The 25735-nt window shown below is 40.1% G+C and overlaps 1 protein-coding gene across 1 annotated transcript; it reads left to right on the forward strand.

The window, feature by feature from the left end:
• The first annotated feature begins 3008 nt into the window (after window positions 1-3008).
• On the forward strand, window positions 3009-24601 carry plekha4 (pleckstrin homology domain containing A4). Its single transcript, XM_084741065.1, has 24 exons — window positions 3009-3526; window positions 6428-6497; window positions 7384-7482; window positions 7593-7665; window positions 7766-7866; window positions 9204-9322; window positions 9409-9621; window positions 9743-10028; window positions 11275-11334; window positions 11552-11704; window positions 12445-12504; window positions 12608-12688; window positions 12975-13127; window positions 13239-13337; window positions 13568-13676; window positions 14859-14932; window positions 18218-18322; window positions 18406-18496; window positions 18742-18797; window positions 19302-19427; window positions 20179-20592; window positions 21331-21452; window positions 21599-21708; window positions 22573-24601. Exons 1-24 carry the CDS (start codon window positions 3486-3488, stop codon window positions 23796-23798), a joined length of 4041 nt encoding a protein of 1346 aa, XP_084597191.1. The 5' UTR covers window positions 3009-3485; the 3' UTR covers window positions 23799-24601.
• The last annotated feature ends 1134 nt before the right edge of the window (window positions 24602-25735 follow it).

Here is a 25735-nt window from a genome sequence, read left to right on the forward strand (position 1 = left end):
GACTTGTTTTGGACTTGAAACTCAAAGTTTAGGACTTGGGACTTGACTTGAGACTTGTCTGTCTTCAGTTGGGATTCGAGTGCAAAGACTTGAGACTGACTTGTGACTTGCAAAACAACAACTTTGGCCCACCTCTGCCAGTTACCCCTTTTACCTAGAGCTACAACAATGTCACACAACAATGCCAAGACTGTACTAGTAACAGCATCTTGTTTTATTTAGTTTGGGCTATAAATGATACCTACCTAGCCAGCTAACTAGCTAGGAAAGCTTTGATTATTAGTCTATGTGGCATTACAGCGCTTACCTTCACAATGTTGTGACTCCCCAGAGATATTCCTCAGAAAAAAACTTAAACTCTGTGAAGACTAAAAAGACGAGTTTTTCTTCCCTTAGCTAGTCAGCACAACGCTGGCCAGCAGTTGGCAAACAAGCTAGTAGAGCATGTGATTGGCTGAATTTTGAGGGGTAAGGCGACATTTTGAAACAATAGTGAAATTTATGAATAGCATGTCATAATATATTGGTATTGTATTGGTTCATTTAAAGCTTTAACATCATATGATTAGGCCTATTTATTTTGACATCTCGTATGCCTTTATTTAGGCCTCCTATATTACAGGTAAATGTTATAGTTTATCTATATTTTTGTGTATGTGTGATCAATTTTTAATCAACATAATGAAAAAACAAAGTTGCTGATCACTAAGCATGAAGAAAACACTGAAGAAAAAGATCACAATGAAGACGAAAACAAGAAAAACAAAGGCCAAGTGTAAATGACAAACAACATAGGCACAAAGCAGCGTACAATAATGAGTCCTCAGTAAGAACAGCCACAAGGACGACAGATATATCAAACAATGCGACATAGGCTGACTATGTTGTACCCTGGCACCAGTTAACTGTCTTTTCAAGAACCACATTTCCCATGAGCCTTGAGACCACTGTTCCTGCCTCATGAATGAGAGTGAGCGCCCCACAGGTTGTTTAGTGTGTAACAGGAGATGACAAGTAGCCATGCAGCTGTCAGTCAACAGGGCTGATTGTGTGGTATGCTAAAAGGAGGGGGACATCGTAAATATCTGGAGGCAGACTGATTCGTCCCCTGTGAGAGCTGGACACCCTGAACATCTGAGGTCACGACCTTCCTGGTCAAAACCAAATGGCCTGGACATGTGAGATACTAATTATAAGATGGCATGATTACTATTCGCATGTTGAGCAATTGTTTGAGTGTTTTGAGGCAGCAGTATTTTGAACAACAGCATTTCTAGACGCATTAATTAATTTAAATACAATGCCACCGCCAGCCAGCCAGCCAGGCCTCTAGGCTGCTTTCCTGTGAGAGTAATTTTAGACTTGACTTTTCTCCTATCTCCTTGCTCTTATCATAGCTCTTAAAATGCCTTTGATATCTTTCTCTTGTACAGCAAAAATGCCAGCTCTCCTGAGGCATCTTTCGTGGCCCGCCGCTGCTGAGTATCAGCTTTCACTTTTCCTTTGAGTGCTTCTCTTTCTGTCTAGGTTTTTGATATTATTCATGGCTAGAAATGCTCCTGCTCTCCTCACCTTAAAGCACTGCACACCTGCTTTCTTACAGCTGGATTAGTGAAGCGCTATGTCTCTCGTGTGCTGCATGTGAGTCAAGTGTGTTAGAGGTACTTCAGTTTCTATCTTGAGAATATTTGAAGAAGAACTCCACAAGATGCTGACTCAGTGCAGCAGAAAACCTAAATAAGAGCCCACCATCTGGGAGAATGCTTTTGCCTATTTGTGGAAGTCTAGACTGACTAATTATAAGATAATGGGATTCTGTCTGATATTCTAATGCTTAGAGATCTTGACTACAGATTTGTGTGTCATTTAGGTCTGTTAAAGATTCTTCCGTTTAATTTAGAATTTCTAAACTCATAATACTATGGCCCCACCTGGCCACCAATGGGTTGCCAGGTGGGGCTACAGCCACCTTTATACAGTTGCTGCCCCCCTCGCAAGTTGCATGCATGCACAATATGCATAATATGCTTCTATCTGATATTTTATGGGGATACCCAGATGGATCACAAACTGCTGTCAGACGATATTTAGAAAGAATAGGCACCTGAAGTATAAATGGCCAGTGTGGCTATTTAAATCCAAACCATGATCTTTTCCTAAACCTAACCAAACTGTGACTGTTTGTCATTGTCACATGATAACTAGCCAGGAGGAGCACTTTGCCCAAGTTGCTAACTAGTTTGTGTCAATGGAAAGTTAATTAACAACCACCCTTTCATTTTAAGTTTTAAATATTACTCTACTATAACCCTGTTTCTGATAACCGTCTCTCATGCCTCTCATATTTGTATGCTATGTGAGCGCCATAGCTAGCCAGTTAGTTTGTCAGTAGTAGTGGAAGCACAAAGCCTCGTTTTGATCCGCTCCTGTTCGCCCAGTTAAAGTTACTGCATTCTGCTGCTAATACAAACTCAACACTTTCGGAAAATGGAAACTGTATCAAAATCACAATATGACCTACTGCATTTTTAAAATCATAAGAGGTTTAATATTTGTTAAAGGTAAAATGTGTGTCATTGTGTGTGTGTGTCATACCATTTTTAAATTAAATATTTTTGTGTTGTAGAAATGTCCTGGCCTACACATCCTGTCTTAAAGACTTAAGACTTTTTTTATATTCCTGCAAAATTCACACCATAATCACATTAATATGTTTTTCAAAACATGAAAATGACAATGTTAAAATCATCACTCCCTCAGATACTGCAAATCATATCGCATTTGCAATATCAGTCAAAATACTCACAACTAGACTTTTTTTTTTTTCAAAATTGATTTTCAGTGGCCCCATTTGTCCACTTTTATGAAAAGTATCTGGGTGCGCCGCTGTATCTATACGTTCTGTTTGTCAGTTTACAAGTGCAACAAAAGCTTTAAGCCTTTTGCACACAGATGTCAGAGCAAACCCCTCATACTCTGAATGTTTAGGCCTTTATTTGGGGAGACTGGCATCCAGATCTGTAATCGTCATGAAGCTGGATCCAAATAGTTGTGAACTGATATTCAAATAATGTAAAGGGCAGAGAAGAAGAAGAATGGGAGAACAGCTGTTTTTTTTTTTTTTTGTAAATTCCTAGGTCACAAACCCACACTCAGCAAAAGACAGAGAGGCTGTCAAGGGCAGGGTGAGAGGGAGGGACACTGTGAAAGAAGAAGGAGAAGAGGAGGGGAGGAAGAAAGAAGGGGCTCACAGAGAGTGCACTGTTACAGACCGAGTGTTAACAGCCAGCGTAGGTAGATCACCGGACAAACAGCGCTGCTGCAAGTCAGGACGGAGGCAAGGAGTGAGAAACAGAGAGGGAGATTCACACGTACGAGGAGAGAAGAGGAGGATAGCAGGAGTGTGTTTGGGCAACAGGAGCTGGTGGTAGCCAGGAAGAGGGCAGCCAAGCCTGAGGAGATGCTGTGAGGAAACGTGCCAAGTGATGGAGCTTGAAGCAGCCAGCAGGCGGGCACAATTAGTCAGGTACAGCAATACGGCATTTATTATGATTAATGTCTCAAGTAATTCTGACCAGTATTTAAACAGCTAAAAAAATGTTACAGATAGATATCTCAGTGCATTTCATTTTTTTTAAAGATAAATCTTTATTAATATGGCAAGTTTACAGTCATTATCAGTAAAACTGAACAAAAAGACTACTGTTGCTCAAGGTTACAGGATTGTGAGGCAGTAATGTGATGTCTTATCTGTGGCTGAACTATTACAGGCCCGATGGGGGACTTTTTCTCAGCTTTTCCAAGCTGTGACGTCCCAGCCATATTTACCCAGCAATTTTTATGCCTCGTATAGCCCGACTTTGCAGTGTAAAGCCATGTGAAATATGCTACTGTGGACAATCATGCAGTACCTTGATTAGTCTTCTCAGGCAATCAAATGAGCCTTGCCTTACTTAAATGCCTTACGTCACTACTTTAGTTACCAAGGTCAAACGTATAGTGATGATTTTGTTGACGTTCAGAGACGCGAGAATGTGGGAGACATGCAAATGTTTTTGTTGATGGAGACGGAGGATATTTTCCGGGCCTATGTATTCAACATGCTCTGTGTCCAACTTCACATGATGCCCCAGAGTTCTTGGGCACCACAAAGCGCACTCTGTGTGGTACACAAACCCACCGTTTGTCCTCCCCTCCATCCCTCTTTAGCATTTTAAGTTGTCTCCTCCCCGAGCAAGTGACCCCCGCTGATTAAGGAGGAGATTTTCCAAATATTTCACAACACCCACGTAACCCCCAGCGGCTAAGAGGCTGTTAGTTTCTGTTCTCATCTCTCACAAAGACTTGATTGTTTTTTCTCATCTACTCTGTGTCTCACTTGTGGAGGATTGTGTTTGTGACTGCAGCAGCTAAACCACGTCGAACCTCTGGGTTCACCCACGAGTGCTTGCGGTGGCTGAGAGTAAGATGTTTCTCATGAATTTTTATCTTCAAGTTCTGTTGCTGTTTCATCAAGGTCAACAGTATGTGTGCAGTTTACATGAGCTGTAAAATGAAGCTTTCCTAAGGCAGCTACAGCTGATGTAACTTATAGGGGCTGAGAAGCAGCTTCAAAAACAAAACAAGAATTGTTTTTAGTGGTCAAGTGAATTTGTAAATGAAGTGATTACATCATTAAACAAGATGGTATGTTATGTTCTGTTGAAAAAAGTTTTCATACTGGTGCATATCAGACAACATATGCTATATTTTGACATAAATACAATTTCGCATAAAGTAGAAGTTTAAGGAATAATGTATGCTGTGATTCATAATGAAAATTTTACTATATAAAGTACTATAAGCCATAATTTGAGACATAAAAATAAGGAATTTAAGAAGATAGACAAGATCAATCATCTTTTGCACAGATTTCTTTGTTAGGACCTGGCTATGCAATAAAAAATAAAAACAAATGTCACGTAAAATATACGTGGTGTGGATGTAAGAAAATATCAATACACTTGAGTATCGCAATATTATGTTTTGTTAAACTGCATCAATTCTCGAAAAAACTGTAGTAGGCAGTGCTGCAATCTGTCTTCAGACATTTGACTCTTCCACTATAACATAACTACATAAACTGAGACAGGAAGAAGTAAACACATATCTTTACTTTTTTTATACCATGACAGTTTTCCTGCAATTAGATTTTTAAAAATCACATATATCGCCTTGCTTACAGTATCACAATATATCACAATATATTGAATCGCAGCCCCCTGTATCATGTTGCGTATTGTACCGCCAAATTCTTGTCAAGACACAGTCCTACTATGTGGCATAAAATAATAAAATAATTTGTAGTAATACAATAAGTATAAAAATGTGATTTAAAATTGAATAACAGAGAAGAAATGTCCATAAATAGATAGTAGTACTTGAATTAATTATATGTCAACACCGGGTTGTCCAGTAGATGCAGGTGTGTGAAACACGCGACCATGTGACCTGATGTACAGAATCAAATATGCTGATGAAACCTTGTGGTCATGGGCCTGAAGAGACAGCATGACTACAGAAAAACACACACCTGTGACACAGTGACCCCCCCACCTCTCGACATGTCTCTTTACTTCCCCGCTCCGCACTCTTTTGTCTTGATTTTCTGTCGTCTGCCGTCCACGCTGCAGTTCTGCAGTTTGGGACACATTCCAAATCCCTCTCAGTCTCTCATACCAGCCCGTCCCTGCTGCCAGATTGGTTTTCACACTGTCCCGGGCCCCTCCCTGCTACCACGGCGACGCAGCTGTCACCTGTCAGTTGCGTGGCGGGGATGCACGCCGGCCCTGTTATGGCTCAGAATAGAATTGTGGGAGAGTTTCGCTGGAAGTGGGAGAGCACAACACCACGTCTCTGAGAAGATGAACACTTGACCAGGAAAAAATCTCAACTATATGGGAATGTGGCATATGTGTCCGAGGTTACAGGGTGCTGTTCATGGGAGTGACTGACTGACTGCTTCTTCAGAGAGACGCTCTGGTTCAGACTGTGTTGGTAAGGCCTCGTGTCAGAGCAACCAGTTGCAACCAGTTCATTCAAATGTGTATGCAGAGTTTCATATAAGGAACTGTTTGTCAGAGGCTGTGTGGATCTTTTTATGATGTGATTACTATTAAAATTTAGATATTTTGTGTACTTTTGTGTGTGGAACCAAGTAAGTGTGACCTTGAATTAAACTTTTGTATTTAGAAACACACCTGTATGAAAAACACTGGTTAATATTAGTGGTAGGTTTTAGTTTGGGTAAAAACAACTAATAATCCAGATATGACAAATCGAACGTTACATTGCTTTCTATGTCTGTGATCCTCTTCAGTTACCTGTGTCTATATATCAAGCTGTTTTTAACTCAATCTATATATAAATATTTCTATTTCCACTGCAGAATGGACGACCAGGACAGGGTAAGCCAAGCATCCAGCGTGGCCACTATTTCCTACATTCCTGTCATAAAGGTTTGTTTTAAAGGGATAGTTCAGATTATTTGAAGTGGAGTTGTATGAAGTACTTATCCATAGTCAGTGTATTACCTACAGTAGATGGAGGTCGGCACGTCCCCATTTTGGTAGCAGCAGGAATACAAATGAAGAAGTGAAGCAATGTGCTGCTGTGGACAGGGTTAGCAGCCACCAAAAAAGGCCCCAAAAAATATGTATCACTTTAAGTGCACACTATATTTAGAATATTTTCACTTATTAACTTTGTCTTCAGGCTGTCTTGACTGATGGGATATTGTTATGTAGAACAAAAAACGTTCTCCCTTTGGATTCACCAAGTCACACTATAACATAAATAAATTAACTGTAGACCGACAACACTCTTTTCAGCACCTCTGACAAAATTTAAAAAACAAGCAAAAAGATAGATACTGAGTCAGTTTGTTGAGACATACATGTATGACATATGTGCAGGGAACTGCTATGATTGGTGGAACTCATTGGAAGTTATGAAGATTGGTCAATTTTGCAGAAAAGTTGCAGTGACAAAATTTCAAGGTTGTTCAGAATTCTGGTACTGGTTGAATTTGCATAAATTGTTGCATTCCCAGTTTGATTTGGGTGGACCAGTCCTTCAGTTGCAAAAATACATTTTGCTGATCACCACAGCAGTTCATTTCTTAGCTTCCTACACTCCTGCTGCTTCTTCTAACTGGAGGCGTTCCAACCACCATCTACTGGAGGTAACACACTCACTATGGACAAGTAACCTCATATAACCCCACTTCAAATGATGTGAACTATCCCTTTAAGTTTGCATGGCTGTTTTACTGTTGCACGTGTGGACGGCTTATCGTGACCCTGTTAATGCATGCTAATCTAAAATTCCCTCTTCGGGTAACAGGAAAGTGATGGGAAGGTGCAAACATTTGGAAAGAGATGTCAGGCTGCCAAGAGGGACCCAAACTGTCCTGTGGTCATCAGAGGATGGCTCAACAAAAAAGTACTTTTCTAAACATGTTCTACTTTATAACTTCATCATTGCATGTACTGTATGAGTGTGTGTGGCTGAGCTAAGCACAGAGCAGCTTCTAATTAATCTTCCTCCTGCAGGACAGCTCTGGTTTGAAGCTATGGAAGAGAAGGTGGTTTGTCCTCTCCAACTACTGCCTGTTTTACTATAAAGGTACACAGCCTGTAGCCCTGCACTTTCATGTCTTTCATGTGCTCTAATTGTACAACAATGTATCTGTTCTTTTGTTCACTTCTGTTCTGTCCCCCACCAGACAGTAGAGAAGAATCTGTGCTGGGCAGCATCCCACTCCCGAGCTACAAAATTCTGTTCTGCACACCACGAGAATGCAAGAACAGGAAGTTCACCTTCAAGGTATCATCATTTTGCTACTTTTTCAATTCAAAGGGAATCATAGAAATTCAAGCCCTTGTCACATTATCTACATGAATGAGGCTTAATGAATAACATTCAGTGGTAAGTGTTAGTTTAAATCTGTTATGATCAATAAAATAAACCTTTATATAGGAATGTTTTAACTATTCTAACTCCACCGAACAGACCAAAGGCCCCAGTCCAGCCAAAAGAAAGCTTTTGAATTAAATAAAGAATGTTAATGGAGTTTAATGTTGTAGTCACTCGGTTTATTCCAGAGGTGGAATGTACATTTACGCAAATACTGTATTTAAGCACAATTTTTAGGTAGTTATATTTACTTAAATTGACAGCTCACCCCAAAATTAAAAATACAGGTTTTTCTAGATAGTTTTCGTGTGAGTTGCTGAGTTTTGGCGATGTAAATTGTAGACATATGTGTCTTCTCTTTAATGAAATGGAACTAAATGCTACTCTGCTCATGATGCATGAAGTCCCTAAAAAATCATTTGGATGAAACTCAGCAGCGATGCCTCTTTCCAGAAATCATGACCAGGTTAGTCAAGATAATTCAGACTTTGTGGTGAGCAGTTTCATGTAGGAACTATTTTCTTTCTATCGAACTACACCTATCAAATGTATCATTAATAAGAGGTTACAGCTCAGCAGAGAAGGACGCCATTAATGTCTACACCCTGCACACAAGCAAGCATGAGCCTCTTGTGCGTGAGTAGATACATGCTTCTGGGTAGTGATTCAGTTGGCACGTGTAGTTTGGTATAAAGAAAATAGTTCCCATATGAAACTGCTCACAACTCTGTGGATTATCTTGAGTAACTGGATCATGATTTCTGCGAAGACTGACTTTTTTTTTGTCACAAGCTTAGTGTCATCTACTTCTATTATATTCAAGAGAAGGCAGCTTGATCTGAAACTCAGACCAAGATATCTAGAAGGATAAACAGTACTAAAAAAAAAAATCTGTATTTTTAATTTTGGGATGAACTGGCCCTTTATTTTCTTCTCATGCAACTTTCTACTTCAGTGTCATTAGTTTCAGATTTATACAAAAATTCAAATAAGCTCCACCTCAAAAAGCTACAGCAAAAAGCATGCACTTCATTCATAAGCTAATGATATAATATATAATAGTATAACAGTCACAGGAGTCTTTCCTGCATTTAGTATTTTTTACTTTGAATACTTTGAGTACATTTTCTTTATATACTGTCATACTTTTACATAACATTTTCTGTGCAACAGAGTATTTTTATAGTGTGGTTTTAGTGCTTTTGTTGAAGTAAAGGATCTCAATTTGTGAATTTGTGTAAAACCAGGTGGTGCACCAGGGAATGCGCTCTTACTTCTTCAGTGCTGACACTCAGGAGGACATGTTGGGTTGGGTCCGAGCCCTCAGTCAGTCTGCTATGATGGAGCCAGACGCCACTCTGAACAGGTACAGCACTGCTCCCTATGAGCTGTTATAAACCGAAGATCAAGCATTTTTCATGATTTTCTTTGCTGCATCTGTGATCCCTCCAGGCGCTGCTCGAGTTACCAGGATTTCACACAGATAGGTGGCAGCAGTGAATCAGTGGACTTCCCTAAACCCCCCTCTGATGGCGAGGGTCCCTCCCAGAAGCACAGGCACGTCAGCAGGACTCTGAGTGAACCGAGTCAGCTCACTGGTGGGAGGATGGGGACGTCGCACTCAGAGCACAGGGGGAGGCGGAGTGTGCGTCAGAGAAACAGCAGGTTGTCAAGTCATCTCTGTGTGTGAAAGACACATTTTCAAATCCCAGTGGTTTACTTAAAGGGAAAATCGTGCGAGAAAGGTCCCGGTTTTGGCATTCTGCTCTGTTTTCTCTTCACACAGAACACCCAGCCCTCCTGATTTCAGCAGAAGAAGAGTTCACGAGGAAGATTCTTTTCCTGGACAAAACACACCACCCACACAAACAGAAATGATGGGAACAGGTTCTTTGACCTCCAGAGGTCAGCTGGGGTCACGACCTCACACACCGGTGGGAAGGGTCGACATCCGACCCCACGATGACTCCATGGTGCCACAGACGCTGTACTACGCACCTGCCTCACCCAATTTGGAGTTCAAATCCACTCCCACCACTCCAGTCACAGAGCGGTGGCAAAACCTCAGCAAGGTCAGGACCGTTTGGTTTATCTTGATCAGAAAATTTAATCTAATTGCATCACAATATAGAACAAAAAACAACTGGTCATCTTTGTCATTGTATAATTATAATAATAGATACAGTAACTAATTTATATTTTAACAATACACTTCAATCGAAAAAGTATTTTCCTTTATGTTTGCTCGTTTAATGATATACAGACATTAAAACAGAAACCTCATAGCCCAAAATTTAAGTAAATATGTTCTCTTTATTCAAATTCCAAAATGTCACTTAATCATAAAAGTGTATTTATAAACCAATTTTAGTAGATATTATAATTAATATAAAATGTACAATAAATTTATCAGAAATATTACTTTTCTATCTATTTAAAAATGGGAACTTTGCTGTTGTCTGACATCTTCTGTGTTCTGAAGGAAACTTTCCAAAGTTAAAAAAAAAAAAAACTCATAATGGTCTCTCATATTAGGAGGCAGGGATTTGTCTTATGCAAGAAATGAGTTGCATTATGGGTAATGTAGTTGGGGGCTTGATCCATACTATAGGGCTTTTTCACTTTTGGCTGTGCAAACCCATACTGCGTTGATTTGTTTTCTGATATCTGTTCTAACTTGCCATGCTGTACTGAGTCACTCCTGAGATAAGCCATCCAGCTGATCCCCCTCCAGAGAGATTACAATGATGTCTTTCTGACCATGACCCCCTTCTTCCCCTCAAACAAGCATGTGTCGTGAGACTCAACTGAACTAGGCACAGGAGACCAGAGAGAAAAAGATTCTTGAAAAATCTCTGTTCAGCTCTCAGGACTTTTGTAGCGTCTTATTGAATCTCTGTGCTTGAAGTTTAGTTTCTGGCCCCCCCTGTAGCTCAGTTGGTAGAGCATGCATCCCATGTATTGAGGCTATTGCTCCTCTGCAGCAGCTGCTGGTTTGACTCCCGCCTGTGGCCTGTTTTATTTATTTATCCACCAGTTTACAGGCATTCCACTCAAGAAAAGTGCATCATCTGTTAAAAGTAGGTAGGCCTGTTATAATGGTGTAATAATGCAAATGCCTGTCGTGCTGACCTCACAAGTCAAACTAAGTCAAGTATGGAAAAGGGGCTGTAGAGACTAAAAGTCTGGATATCATGGTTTCTACTGCTTCAGTTTTGACTGTTATTCTTAGTGTCTTTTGTGAATTCAGCCAACTTTATGGAAGTGCAATACCTAAATTACCATTTTAACACATCTTATCTTTTTTATTGTTTACAGCCCACACCTACATACAGCTCAGTCCATCATATCTCAAGTGGGAGAAGACCTTTAGGAAAGGTGATAAAAACAATACATGTACAGCAAAACATCTAGACTGCAGCACATCACACTTATTGAGTAAAATAATGATTGTTATTAAGCCAAAAAAAAGAAAAACAATTACTGAAGAGGGATTTTACAGTACTTTTACATATCTGTTACAGTAACGCAGTATGTTTTGTATAACGCCATGTGTTGTCTGTTCTTTTCATATACATGCTGTCTCTTCCTTCAGAGCTTCTCTACAGGGGCACATGCAGACTTACTGCCCCCTTTGCCTCCCTCATCGAGAGCCGCACATGCTCCCCACCCCCCACACCACCACCACCACCACCATCATCACCATCACCGCAGCAATTTGTCTGTTTGTGTGCTACCGCCAGCTATGGTACAGCACAGCCCGCTGTGCTTTGTGTTCTTATGGTGTCTTGTGTGGTTCAATGTTCAAACCATGTTGTTTGTATATTAATGTTCTCAAAATTGTATGTGTTGTGGTGTTAACCGTCTCTAACCATGCCGACTCTTGTATGAGCAACAGTGTTTTTGTAAAAATACTGTCCCGTACTGTTATGTCTCTGTAACTGACTTGTTTTTTGTCCACGTCACTGTACCTTATTCTCACTAATGATTTATCGTGTGACTAATAAATCACTTATAATTTTTCCTGTTTATTTTGGTTATATCTGTGTGTTTGTCTAATTATGATGTGATCTGCCATGATTATGCTACATGAAATGAGCGTTACATGAAGCAGCTGTTGGCCAAGTTGTAAATGTATCCTTATGAAAATACACTCTGATGAATTTTCTCTCAAATTCATGACCAAACTCATAATACATGGCTGTGGCCCCTGTGTCGCTCTCGTAAAGCTTATGCTGAAAGAAAACAGCTCAGTCTTAACATTCAAGCATTAACACTGAAAACACTCACACATTAACATACACCACATACTCAAATGTATGTTAACTATAGTGAGCACAGAGGATTACACATATATAAATATATTCAGAAATATTTCATCAAAATCACATAATGATACAAACTGGTGAAATTGGAGAAGCAATATAAAAAAAATCACTATTTTTCAAAAGTACTGTTTAACAAACTGATAACCTTGACGCATTTTAGGCCCCAAAGCCTGACCCGAGAGAAGCCCCACCAATCAGACCTCTTGAAAGTGATGCAGATGTGAGTATTCATGTGTTGCTATATGGCTCTAATTTGTCACCACAGTAATTTATTATCTTATTGGATATTTGACACTGGTTTGATTTTGATTTTCCCCCTCCAGGCTGTGTTGACAAGGTTGTGTGGGTGTGACAAGCTGCTGCAATCTCTGTCTTTAGAACTGGCCCAGCTACAAATGGATAAGGTCAGTCATTACCCCATTAGATGACAAATTTAAGGCTATTTAGTCAAGTCATGGCCAATAAATGTATTTCATGAAGGCTAATGTGCTGGATATACAGGTAAGCTGAAGTTTTGCTGCACAAACTAACCATATTACTTGAGAACTGAACTCCAGCTCAGAAGATTTCAGCACATTTGAATGGTTGTATTGACTGTTTTCTTGTACTGTATTCTGCATTCAGTTACAAACAATATATTGTGACAGTGTTAAGGATAAAACTGAAAGACTTTGTTTTTCCTTGTTCCAGGACAGCGTCCATTGTGCGTTAGAGGTGTCCAGACTGCAGCTGGAGGAGTGGAAAACCCAGGGGCCCAGAGCCCAGGAAGAAGCACTGACCCAGAAGGCTCTGCTCCAGGAGGAGCTGGTGACAATCCGGGCCAGAATGTGTGATGTATCATTGGTGTGTAATAAGATAAACACTGTCATGACATGAGAAGTTTACATATTTTTATATTCATACTGGATTTTTTTTATTGTTCAAATCCTCTAATCCTCTAATCTTTTTATTCAGGAAATGGAGAGGGTGTGGAGTCAATATGAGAGGATGGAGAGTGAACTGTCAGTTATCCGGTCACACCTTCAGCACATCTGTAACTTTGGCGCGCCACAGGTGATTGGACAATACAAACAGGATACTTTTTCCAATAATATATTATGCTTGGCTAACATCAGCAAAACCTCTCTATCTCACCTTTAATGGAAGATTAATGTTTTACAATAATTTGTTTGAGGTCCAGCTATGAGCAATTATGAGCCTTTGACCTTTAAGTCACAAATGTCTTTCTAAAAATCAAACCAAATCAAAGCTCATGTCTGAAGGTAATTTTTGTTTTTTGTCAGGAGCAGTCTCAGGCCCAGAGAGAGCTGTGGATGATGGAGGACATTCTGGCTGGACTAAAGGTCAACAGGGATCACTTCCGCTTCCTGTTGGGACTACAGAGGCACCATAGTAAGTACCAGCTCCCTGTCACTGAAAAACCTACAGCCTGAGGCTGATGTCATCCAATTTTTAAACCAACAGAAATACAGTAATGGAACTTTACTGGAACTCATTTTGTTGATTATAACAGTGGATGGGTGGCTGCACACAAAAAGGAACAAATCACAACTTATGAGTGAAGTAGAAAGTCTGATTTTTTTTTTCATCAACCTCACCTAAAATAGGAAAGTTTGGTCTAAGGTTTGGACAGTGGTGGTCCAAAAATTTGAGAAGCAAGCTTGTGAGTGGAAGGGTGTTGGTTCAATTCCCTGCACCAGCATGGTAAATGTGGTTGGAGAAAGTGAAAGCCAACCTTGGCCCTCCATCATTACCACCTCTGAGGTGCTGTTGAGTCAGAGCATTGCTCCAGAGGAGCTGCTCAGTGGCCGACAGATCAGATTTATTCAGCTTGATTCCATCAGGCATAGCTGTGTCACTTTATGGCTGCATTACGTTGCAGCTGTGTTGCATTACGGCTGTGGCAATTCTACACAATGCTTGTGATTTCACCAGTTAATATGTGCCTAGTCTATTTTTGACAGCTGCTACATCATGGTGCAAAGACCAGATCATGCAGGCAGGAAGTCAGAAAAAGGACTGGCATAGGGAATCCAAACAATTTTCAAAATAAAACAATATGCAGACTCAATCATAAAATTGCGAGTCTGCACACACATAGATCCACTTATCAATGGTAGAGGCTCAAAAAGCAGAGAAAGATGACCAAATCAACAAAATCTGAGCAAGCAAACCCAATCAGGATCAAAATGCTCCACTTCTGAAATGTTCCTGCTGGACACGCAGCCGTTTGGAGGCTGGATCAAAACCATAGCGCACTTATGCCCAGTGGAATCAACTGGTTTGGTTGTAGACAACTGGGCAGCTTCCAAGTGTGAATGTATAACTGTGTGAATATGATCAGGATGGTCCTGAAACAGAGAGCATTGATATCAATGAAGTTACCTTAAAAAGGTAGGAAAAAAAGTTGGCCGATATCACCTTAGTTCTGAAGTCTTGAAAATTCAAACTGTGACTTGTTTCCATCTGAGGGCGCCAATGTACAAAGTTGCCTCGTCCATCTTGATTATGTACATGAAACCTGACAATAGACGAACAGTGTCAACACTGTGACCTTTTCTGTCTCCCCCTCAGCGTTCCAGCCATCGGCTCCACATCCTGGATCCCCTGGCTCTCCCACAGAGAGGCTGCAGAGTGGACTGCCAATGGTATGACTCCTGTCCACTCTCCTTTTGTCAGTGACCCCTGGCATTTACTCTCTGCTCATTATGAACAAACATGGGATTGTTGTCCACTCAAGGCAAAGGTTAAACCCATCTGCTGACACATACTGACTACCAGTGGTGGACAAAGTACTCAACCCCAGTACTTGAGTCAAAGTATAGATACTCCTGGTCAAATATTACTCAACTACAAGTGAAAGTTGCTCAGTCAAAATTTTACTTGAGTTAAAGTACTAGAGTACTTGGTTTTAAAAATACTTAAGTATTCAGAAGTACACGTTTATAAAAATACTTAAGTATTCAAAAGTACAAATTACAAAGTACATTTTCTAATGTCAATACATGCTGTATTGTTTTCATGATGCATTTACAGAAGCTTGTAACTCTCTGAAACCATCTAATGATGCACTGACCTGCTTGTAGAACCACTCTGCTACACAAAGTCTATAGAAACACCTATAAAAACTTCAGCATAGAAATACAATCAAAACCAAAAAGGACAGCTGTTGTCATTTTCTGATGTAACTGTATTAAAATCACCACATAAAATTAGATTGAAGATAACTGTAAGGAGTTCTCCAAGTCTGTTAAATAACTGAGATTTCTTTCTGTCTTCAGAGGCAGTATGTACATGAATTATGTGGTATTTTTCACCCCAATAAAAACAATCCAACTTTAAAAGCTACCTGGAATAATGAATAATTATAATATCATCTTGAGATTTCATTTTGTCTTTCTCCTGCTGTCACCATTACTGCTTTTTGTTTGAATGAAAGAGGGAGAGCTTGCTTGTTCTTGTTACAGAGAGCGCATGGACGTATTTCTGCTTTTACATCAGTCCCATTTGAGAGGAGCTACTGTGATTGTTTTCTTGTGTTTTGTGAGTAACACAGCATGTGACCAATTGCATTTTAGAAAAGAAAAAACAGCAACAGCTGACTTCAACGATGCGCTCAGTCAAAAAGTAACAACAACCTTCCTAGAAATGTAGTGGAGTCAAAAGTACAATATTTGTTTTTGAAATGTAGTGGAGTGAAAGTACTAAGTTTCCACAAAAACAAATACTCAAGTAAAGTACAGATACTCAAAAAATGTACTTAAGTACAGTACTCAAGTAAATGTACTTCATTACTGTCCACCACTGCTGACTACTTACTGACTGTAAACTAGTCTTAAAAGTGTTTTCTTTATAAAGCCTGCTGTGCTCTACAACAAGTCTACAACATATAGATCTGATTGACCCTTCTTATGTCCTGTTTCATTTCACTCTGTGCTCCAGTGAGCTCCAGAACAAGCTTGATACCTCGACAACTTTTTCTCCTGTTTCCCTGTCTTAGATATGCTATATGCTTGGCTCACCCGTGTTTAAAAAAAATTCAAAAACCGTTAAAAGATGTTGTGGGGGCACCTATGAGTTAATTAAGTTCACAAAACACTATCTATCATGCTAGTTAAGCTACACAATAGCTAACTAGCTAGTCACGTCTGATAGCTAATGAGAGCACAATGCTAACCAGCTAATCTCCTGCAACTAGCTAGCTATTTTGCTAATATTAGCTAACTTAACATGTGACTTTGTTGTCTTTACAGATCCCTCAGCACTTTCTTCAAACCATCCTCAATTATTTTCAACATGTAGCACCCCAGCACTCCACAGTATTTTAGACCTAAGTGATTTAAGAGACCTTAGGCTGGAATTATGGAATTATATTAATTACCCCTATATTGGGTGAAACTCAAAATTTCCCTGATTATGAGCAAAATTGCTACAGTTATCACTATTCACCTTTATATTTAAATAACTGGACCCAGACAACTTTTTTGAAATAAAAAATATAAATTTACTTAAAGTTTAGTTTTATAAGAAATTACAAAATTACCTTTTAACTTCCGATCATGTGCAGACATTCACCCTTGTTAACAAATGTGGGTTCACACACACACACACAATATAAAAGTTGCAGTTGCAGGCCTGTCCTTGCAGCGCAGCCGGTTGAATCTTTATTCACGGAAGGAAAAGTAGTAGGAAACCTCACCCACGTTCAGGTCCAGTGCAGAACGCTGAAAATCCGAAAGATGGAAACAGGCAGCAACAGTAGGGAAATCCGCGCCAGGAGTCCAGGCGCAGTCCTTCAGAAACATGAAGCAGTCCAGTCAGCCACGTCGTCCTCCGCTCCCGCGGTCCCGGACATGGCGTCCTCCCTTAGCGGGCGTCTTCCCCGTGTTAGTTGAGACACACAAGCACAAATGGTCGCCTTACTCACAGCAGTTCAGCAGCGAATGTGCCAAACAGTCCACAGATACAGTTTTTTATGCTTCTTACTTAAACTTGACGGGTTATCTACAATTGTAAAACTCTGCAGTTCCCACCACGTTTTCTCCTTCTTCAGTTGTGCCTCTCCTCACGTTTCTGCTTCGTCCTTCGCGTTGTTTCCTTTGACCCCGCCCCCTACTACTCTCTCTTCCTTACCTACGACCAATTACCACAGGTGAATCTGACTGACAACTTCAGGAACCAATAAAACACTAAAATAACAGACGAAATTAAAGCCACGCTATGTAGGTTTTGACCTAGTTCAGTTTACACTTCTTACTTATCTATGTCATTTATGACAGTTTATTTTAACATTACCTGAACAGATTTTTTTAACCATTTACTCAACTTTTTACACAATACTATATTTATAACTAAATTAATTTAACAACTCAGTTAACCATTTATTTTCCTTTATAAACCAAATTTATTTTCAGTTTAAACACCTTATTGTATTATTTTTGTCTGACTTTATTAGGAATTAATTTGTTTTCCACCAGGCTCCAAACATAAACAGACCTAGCACATGGCTTATCTAAGTACCGGAAACAGGACAGGCGAAAGTTGATCGAGGTTCTGCTGGATACCATGGTTGCTTGACTGCTATTGGCGCACAAGTTAGAGAGTGTCACTTGCTGCTAATTTATTTGTGATGATTGTAATGGCTTAATATTATCTGCTCACCTTTTTGTCATGATTTCGGACTTGGGGATCAACAGACCAGCGGGATATACAAGTCAGAATTGTTTCTATGGCATATTAGTGACTCCAACTAAACAGTTGCTGGATTTTCTGCGTCTACAAGTGTGGGTCCATGTGACTTTAATTTTGTCATCACAGTGTTTACGCATGTCATACCATACTAAGACATGCAGTATCAATCTTTATTAATATAGTATGGAAGATTTTCTATCATGGCTTCACCATATCCCTTTTTGTAACAATAATCCCTGCAGGATGTGGAGCAAGAGCCACCAGCTCGTCCACCATTACCCCAGGAGCTGCAGGAAAGCCACCCGAGCAGGGATCAGGGCCATGGCTGGACAGAGTCTCCATATGAGGTGTGAAATCTGGACTTTATCCATGACAAACATGATCAAGTTTAACATTTATTTTCATTTTTTCTTCTGTGTTTATGTTTCAGGGAATCTACAGTCACGCTGTTGATCCGGTACAGAGACGGGGAAACAGTCAGCCTGACCTCCTTAATGTGAAAGCACAGAAAGACGCATTCGGTTGGCACAGATATACTCAATACAAATAGTGTCCATGGAAATAGCGATATTAATATAATACAATTTTCAAATGCATCTAATATTAAACAGCTTTAATAGGTTTTTCAGTCCCGAGTGGCTTTGTTGTGTCCTCCACCCTCATATTTCCTCTTTCTCCTTCTTCCTGTCTCTCTCTCTTCCCACCCATCCTCTCTCAATCCCTCCATCCTTCTCCTCCTCTTTCCTCTATTTTCTTTCATCTTTAGAATCTCAGTCAGGTTCAAAGTGGATCCCACCAGATACAACCATCCAATCAACGAAGGTTTGATTCTTCATAATTTCCTGTTTGCTGGTTAACTATATCTGGATGTATGCAATGTGATCCAAAACGCTCCAAATATAGAAGCAGTCAAAGCTGATTTTTTCCTCATTGCAATCACAGCCAAATTCCAATTCTTTGATTCTCTCATCTTCCTTGCAATTAGGGCATGTTGCAGTGCCTGTTGTAGGCAACAGGGGGAGGCAGAGGCTCATGTCTCAGTATAGCAGCTCAGCCTTCCCACTTCTGCCACCCAACCCCCCCTTTATACCCTTAACCCTCCTCTATGTACACACACACACACACACACACTATGTATATAGTGTATATGTATATACCACCTCTGCACAAACAGAAGCAACACACAGCTGTAATAATCACACATGGTTATTTAACAGTTCTAATCATCGACTCTGAGTCTTGCTTCACCTTATCCATTTGCATATTATTGCTGAGGTGCAGAGTTCACGAATGACTCATATTCCAAATGGCCTATATCTTTCCTAGAAGATGAAGATGAGTGAAGAAGAGCAGATTGAGCGGATGAAGAGGAATCAGGAGAGGCTGACTAATAGGAAGAAACCCCCCATATCTGCTCCAAGTGCCCAAACCCAGAGTCAAGGTCCAGAGGAGGTCTGTATAACTGACTGAAACATGACATTGTATTATATCATATATGAATATACACAGGGTTGGGAGGGTCTCCTTAAAAATTTATTCTGATACAATAAACTGTTAAAAATGTAGTCAGTAACCTAATACAAGTATCTCAATATTAAATAATGTAATTACTTTCCATTATTTGACAGTATTTTCACAACTGAAGGCAGAACCACACACACACACACCACCAACACCAATACTCCCCAAATGTTTTTCAATAGTAGTATTAGAAGTAGTAGTAGTAGTAGTACTGACAGGTCAGGATAATTGGATTTCTGTGTAGCTAACGTTAGCGGTTGGTCTTAGCTGTAAATGTTTCTTTAAATTAGATGTAGAATTATTTGATGATGGCAGTACGTTTTTTTTTTTTCACAGCTGAAGGCAGACCTGTCGCTGTACTGTGATGTTGTTCCTCTTTTTTATTTAAAGACAATATTTTAGCTTAAATTTCCACCCAGTGAAAGTAGTTTTTCACCAGAGGTCATGATGATGAACTTGTTTCTCTGCGACCAGAGTGGTCTTGTGAGACTTGTGAAGTGCTGTAATGCGTGCATACTGTGCATGGTAGTATATTGTTCTTAACTTTAAAATGTTTTATAAAATTGTAATCCCATTTTTTTTTTAATATCAGTAATTTTATTGCCTTTTTACTGTAACTGTAACAGAATTTACTCCCCAACCCTGATTATACATTTACTAATCTATCTTGGTATTTGCTCAGGCTCCCTTTCCTCTAAGAGTGACACGAGTTGTTACAGCCGTACTGCCGTCCTCTCTCGTGGCCAGAAGGGTTTCTGTTGAGGATCCCCCGCCCGAGCTCGACAACCCACTGCCTGAGCAGATCCAACCTGAGCTGCAGCAAAGATTGGCTGAGCAGAGTAAAAAAATGTTGAACAAGCCACCCAGGCGTCTGGTGCTGGAGAGTCCTGATCAAAACCGGTCCTCTGCAGAGATGCACCAGGATCAGCCTGTTAAAACGACCAGCAGACAGCAGCAGCAGCATCTGGGAGTACGGAGGTCCTCCAAGAGGGAGTCACAGTCAGGAGCGAGCAGTGCTGTGACTACAGAGACCTCAAGGAATCAAGTTCAAGACCAAGCAGGTTTAGGAAATGGAAGTGTGAGCTTGGATGTCAGGGTAAGAAATCACTCACATGATTAAAACACGGACTGTTATCTCATCTCATTCTGATATGGGTTTTACTTCCTCATTGTTCCCTGCTGTTGGTGTAAAAATGATGAATAACCAACCATTTTTTCTTCACATATATTTTTTGTTTTTTATTAACCTTTTTCAGACAAAATATGTAGGGAAATATTTAGGTGGTAACCTTTATCACAAACTACCAATACAGCTGAACAATGAACAAATTTATATTGCTTATATTTGTCTATTTTAATTCAAAAGGGAATGTACAGTGTAGGGGTCAGTTAGACTGCAGACAGGTCAGAGTCCTTGTCAGGCCTCTAATGAACAAACTATCACAAATCTTAAAGGAAAATCTCGGAAATTGTTTGATTCTCTTCATAAGCACCTGATAAGTGATAATTGCAGGGGGGTTTTTGGACCTCACTTCCCAGAGATCCAAGCATTGTTGTCTGTTTGACATCAGTCAGTTGGCAGTCAGCACCTGGACCTCATCATCTGTAGTCATCGATCTTTTCTGTGTTTGTTTTTGGAGCTGTAGCTAAAGCCTGGGGTCTCCACAGCCCTTCACAAGACACATGCATCAGTAATAATGTTATGTCCTTCATAACATTTCCTACACATTCACCATTACTGGATTAAAAACGATTAACTGCATTGATATAGTTATCCTGTAAGGTAAGGTCATTGTGGTGTACTCTGTATTCTAATGTGAAACTGTTTGAACAGACAGAGGAACGGCCCTCTGCCCTCCTGACCCCTGACATGGACCCTGACCCCTGTCTGACCCCTGAGCAGAGAGAGGCCAAACTGCGACGTGTGGAACGGATACGGGAGAGAGTCATAAAAAGGTGGGATCCCCCCCCTCCCCATTTTTATATATATATTTATAGGCAATATATGAAGGTTTCCACTAATTAGTTGTTCTATCTATCTATCTATCTATCTATCTATCTATCTATCTATCTATCTATCTATCTATCTATCTATCTATCAGTGCAGTCAGAGAGAGTGCTACAACACGCAATCAACAGCCAATCAGGGGGGAGGGGCAGGAAGTTCATCAGATGCCCCCTGACACGGCTAGAAAACAAAGGATGAGATCAGGTAAGTATTTACCAACACAAAATTAATGTGTTGAGTTATGTTGAGTTGTGCATAAAGGCACAAAAACTATTAGGTTTAGGCAACAACACTACGTAGTTAGGTTTAGGACAGACAGTAGATTAATTAATGGACTGAGTCACCATGACATCATCCTTTGGTTTTTGGACTCCCATTTGGCATTATGGGCATTGCCATCTTGGTTTTTTGGAAGTAGAGCGTGCATAATACTGACGAGAGTGTGGAGCTGGTGGATGACGTACTGTGACCTGGCCAGTTTATGGTTTTGGCTTCAGCAGGAAATAATGGCAGCCTGCCCCGTCACAAGCTTTTGCGTTTTACAATTAAACAGTACATTAAAAAATCTTTCTGAAAACACTTCAAGAGAGAAACAGGCAATGTAGTAACAGAATCTTGATTCGAGATTCATGATGGTGGTGTGTTGCACCGGTGGTACTCACTTGAAGTGACATCATACCCTGCTTTATAGTCTTTTTTTACCCTAAATAGGACCATAATTTACAAAATGAACACCATGCTGTATAGAAGAAGACTTGAAACTAGTGACTGAAACCATAAACTCATTAGAAAACTGTTTGCTGAGGTAATGAATCAGTTGAGAAGTAGGGCCGGCTCCATACAATCAGACTTATATTTGTAACCAGTGGAGTCTATCCCTGCTGGCCATGAGAAACAATGTTAGAGGAGTAGCTACAGCATCATTATCTGAAGCACAGGGGCTCTGGCTAATCTACCATAGTCTGTTTGTTGCATTCAGAGTGATAACTGGCTGCAATAGAAGTATCTGTAGCTGACACACTACTAATGCATTCGCTTACTCACAAATTTTGCTGTTCCCCTTTTCAGACCATGAATCTTACCGTGGCTATGGAAGCCGTGTGGATATCATCAGAGGTCCTGCAGAACTTCAGCTTTCTAGTGGACCATCTCAGGATGAAGATGAAAGAGATGGGCATGTGAAAAAATCTAAAAGTCAAGTCAGGTTTGGGAACAAAACACAACACAAAGAGAGCAGTGGAAGAACAGGGGTTGCCAAAACTAAAATCAGACGACCAGCTTCACCTTATCATATCTCATCTATGACTGTGTACCAGAAAGATGGAGGCAAGGGATTTTCAAGTTGCAAGGACGAAGAAGAGCAAAAGCTTGAAGAACCTGCCACTGATGATAATGAAAGTGATTTTTCATCCTCTGATCTGAGAGCCAAGTGGTTCCTCTCAACCAACCAGTGGCAAGGGTTCATACCTTTGCAGATCCCTGGCATAGACTCATTGTGCAGTGAGGAGATATCAGACATCGAGAACCAACCAGCATGCACTGATGACATGACTGATTCCAATGAAATGTCATCCACAGTCAGTGAAAGCCTGGAGAAAATGAAAGAGAACCATTCGCTCTTCTACAAGATTGCATGTGACATCAGTATTTCAGACACAGATATAACAAAGAATGATGGCAATTCAAATGCCCAAACATCATCCAGGCCAGAAGAAGAGGAAGAACTGCTGATCACTGAATCTTTGCCAGATGTAGCAGCCCATAATGTTGAGGGTTCCTCTAACCAAGAGAGCAAGGATTCAAGCCCATCAGATGTTAAGGAAAATAGTCTCTCAGTTGGTAACAAACTCCAAGATTCAGCACTGGAAACCCAGGACAAAGTAGCGTTAAATACCTCAGCCAGTCCGGCAAAAGAGGCTTGTGTTAATGAAGAGATCCCTCAAAAAGAATGTGAAGACACCCCAAGGCAAGAAGGCCAGTTAGCGAAAGTTAGAGAAACTATTCATGGAGCTCCTGTTCAGGACACTGATTGTGATCAGGCCCTGGATGAAAATGCAAAGAGAAGAGAAGAGCACAGTGGGGAGAAAGAATCAGAAACCAGGAAGGTGGACCAAGAGAGATTTGACAAGCTGAAAAAATGTCGTAGTTTAAGTGAGGAGGGAAAAGAGACAGTCCAAGAACGAGGCAACAACCACTCCATCACTCCATCCAGCTCTGTGTTTGAGGGTGGAAGTGTGATCCGGAGTGCCTCTTTTGGGAAGGCGCGAGTTACAGTTTTAAGGACAAGTTTGTAGAGGCGAGAACAGTGACGGCTTATGGAGCTTAAATGAACGAACTTGGGAAGGACAAGAACATAGTCATGTCATTTATGGTATAGGAAAATGGCTGAGGAGGAGGAGGACTTGAAGTGATTGAGGGATTTTGGACCTAACTTTGGATTAGAAATGGTGAAATGGGAACATAGGTAATATATGAAAAATAATCATAGTGTCTGAACATTTCCATTATTCATAATATGTGGTTTTAAATGGATGCAGATAAAACAGAAAGTCTTAAGAAAATTTCATGAAAACAAAAATTATATATGCAAATATAGTGTTGTTCTTGCAGTTGATTGTAAACACCAAATACCTTATGTATAGTTACAGTCAAATACATGCCCAGTATTTGAGGTTAAAAGGAAAGTTCACCCAAAATCAAAAATACATATTTTTTCCTCTTACCCGTAGTGCTATTTAGATTGGTTTGGTATGAGTTGCTGAGTTTTGGAGATATCGTCTGTAGAGACGTATGTGGATATAATGGAACTGGGTGAAACATGGCTCGTGGTGTTCAAAGCACCAAAAAATAAATTTGAAAAATTCAAAAGCAGTGTCTCCTTCCAGAAATCATGACCAAATTGCTGACAATAATCCACTCACCTAGAAAGAAATATTTAGCAATAGAAAGCAGTTCCTATCAGGGTTGTTCTGATACCAATACCAGTATCAGAAAATGCCTAGGATACTGCCTCAAATGCAGTACTGGTGAGTACACAGGTCTATGTACCAATCCAATATCACGTGATGCATTATCCCCAAAACAGAACCCTGCTACTTACCAGTACGGTCCAGTACAATATGGTCAGTGTAGGACATCAGTTTTACATTAGCTGTAACTCCAAATATGATCACATTGCAAAGTCTGCGTTATTATAGTCTGCTGGTAGCAAGTAGAATCTCTCTGGAGTCTTTGTCAGGAGGAGAAATAATTTGGTGGATTGTGTATTTGCCCATCAGAGTTTCTCTAGAAGTTGCCAGTGTTTTAGTGGACCTGAGGTCTACGTTACAAACCTAAGTTACCAACTGTCTCCCTAATCTCCGTTATTGAAGGGCAAATGAAGATGGTCTTATTTCAAATTTGGTTTGTTTTTGTGGGATTATGTGGTAAGACTCAGAGCAGACTTTTTGAGCTGTCTTTCATTTGTGATTGTGAACTGGATTAGACTGAACTATTTTGGGATAATGGGGAAAACAAAACAGACACCTTACAGGGTGGATTGAACTCTTGAGATTCTTTTGTACTCAGTATTGGAACCAGTACATGGAAAATAAAAAATGCTATCGGCACATATCTAGTTCCTACATGAAACTGCTCACAACAAGGTGTGTTGTGAGTTAGGCTGGGTATCGGTAATCAATACCTTTAAGGTATTAATTTGAATAAACCAGTACCAAGCGGTATTTAAAAACCTGTCTGGTCAAACACTACGTGTGTTTAATCTTTTTGGTACCTAGATCCAGATCTAGGGAAAAAAAACAATATGATTTTGCTCACACCCAATCACTGCAAATGTTTTTCTTTAAGTAGAACCATCAAAATTAAATGAAGTACTCTATTGTTATTGGTACTGGTGTCATAACTTTTGAAACCTATCCTGAGTTAGTGCATGCCATCTAGTTCCATTATGTTGTAGAGAGGGCAGACATCTCTACAACTCAGCAACTCACACCACAACAATCCAGATGAATAAACAGCACTACAGACCAGAGAAAAATATGTATTTTTTTATTCTAGGGTGAACTGTCCCTTTAACGCTTTCATTCCTCTCACAATATGCATCTACTGTAACACAGAAATTATACATGATGGCTGCTTGTGGATGGCAACATAACCCTGTTATTGTCCCTGTAACAAAATGTGTTTTGTATCTCAAATATCCTGATTAATAAACATGCTGTGTGTCTGATAT

The sequence above is a fragment of the Lutjanus erythropterus genome, chromosome 17 (assembly GCF_056507025.1).
Source record: "Lutjanus erythropterus isolate fLutEry1 chromosome 17, fLutEry1.hap2, whole genome shotgun sequence".
NCBI classification, from domain to species: domain Eukaryota; kingdom Metazoa; phylum Chordata; class Actinopteri; order Lutjaniformes; family Lutjanidae; genus Lutjanus; species Lutjanus erythropterus.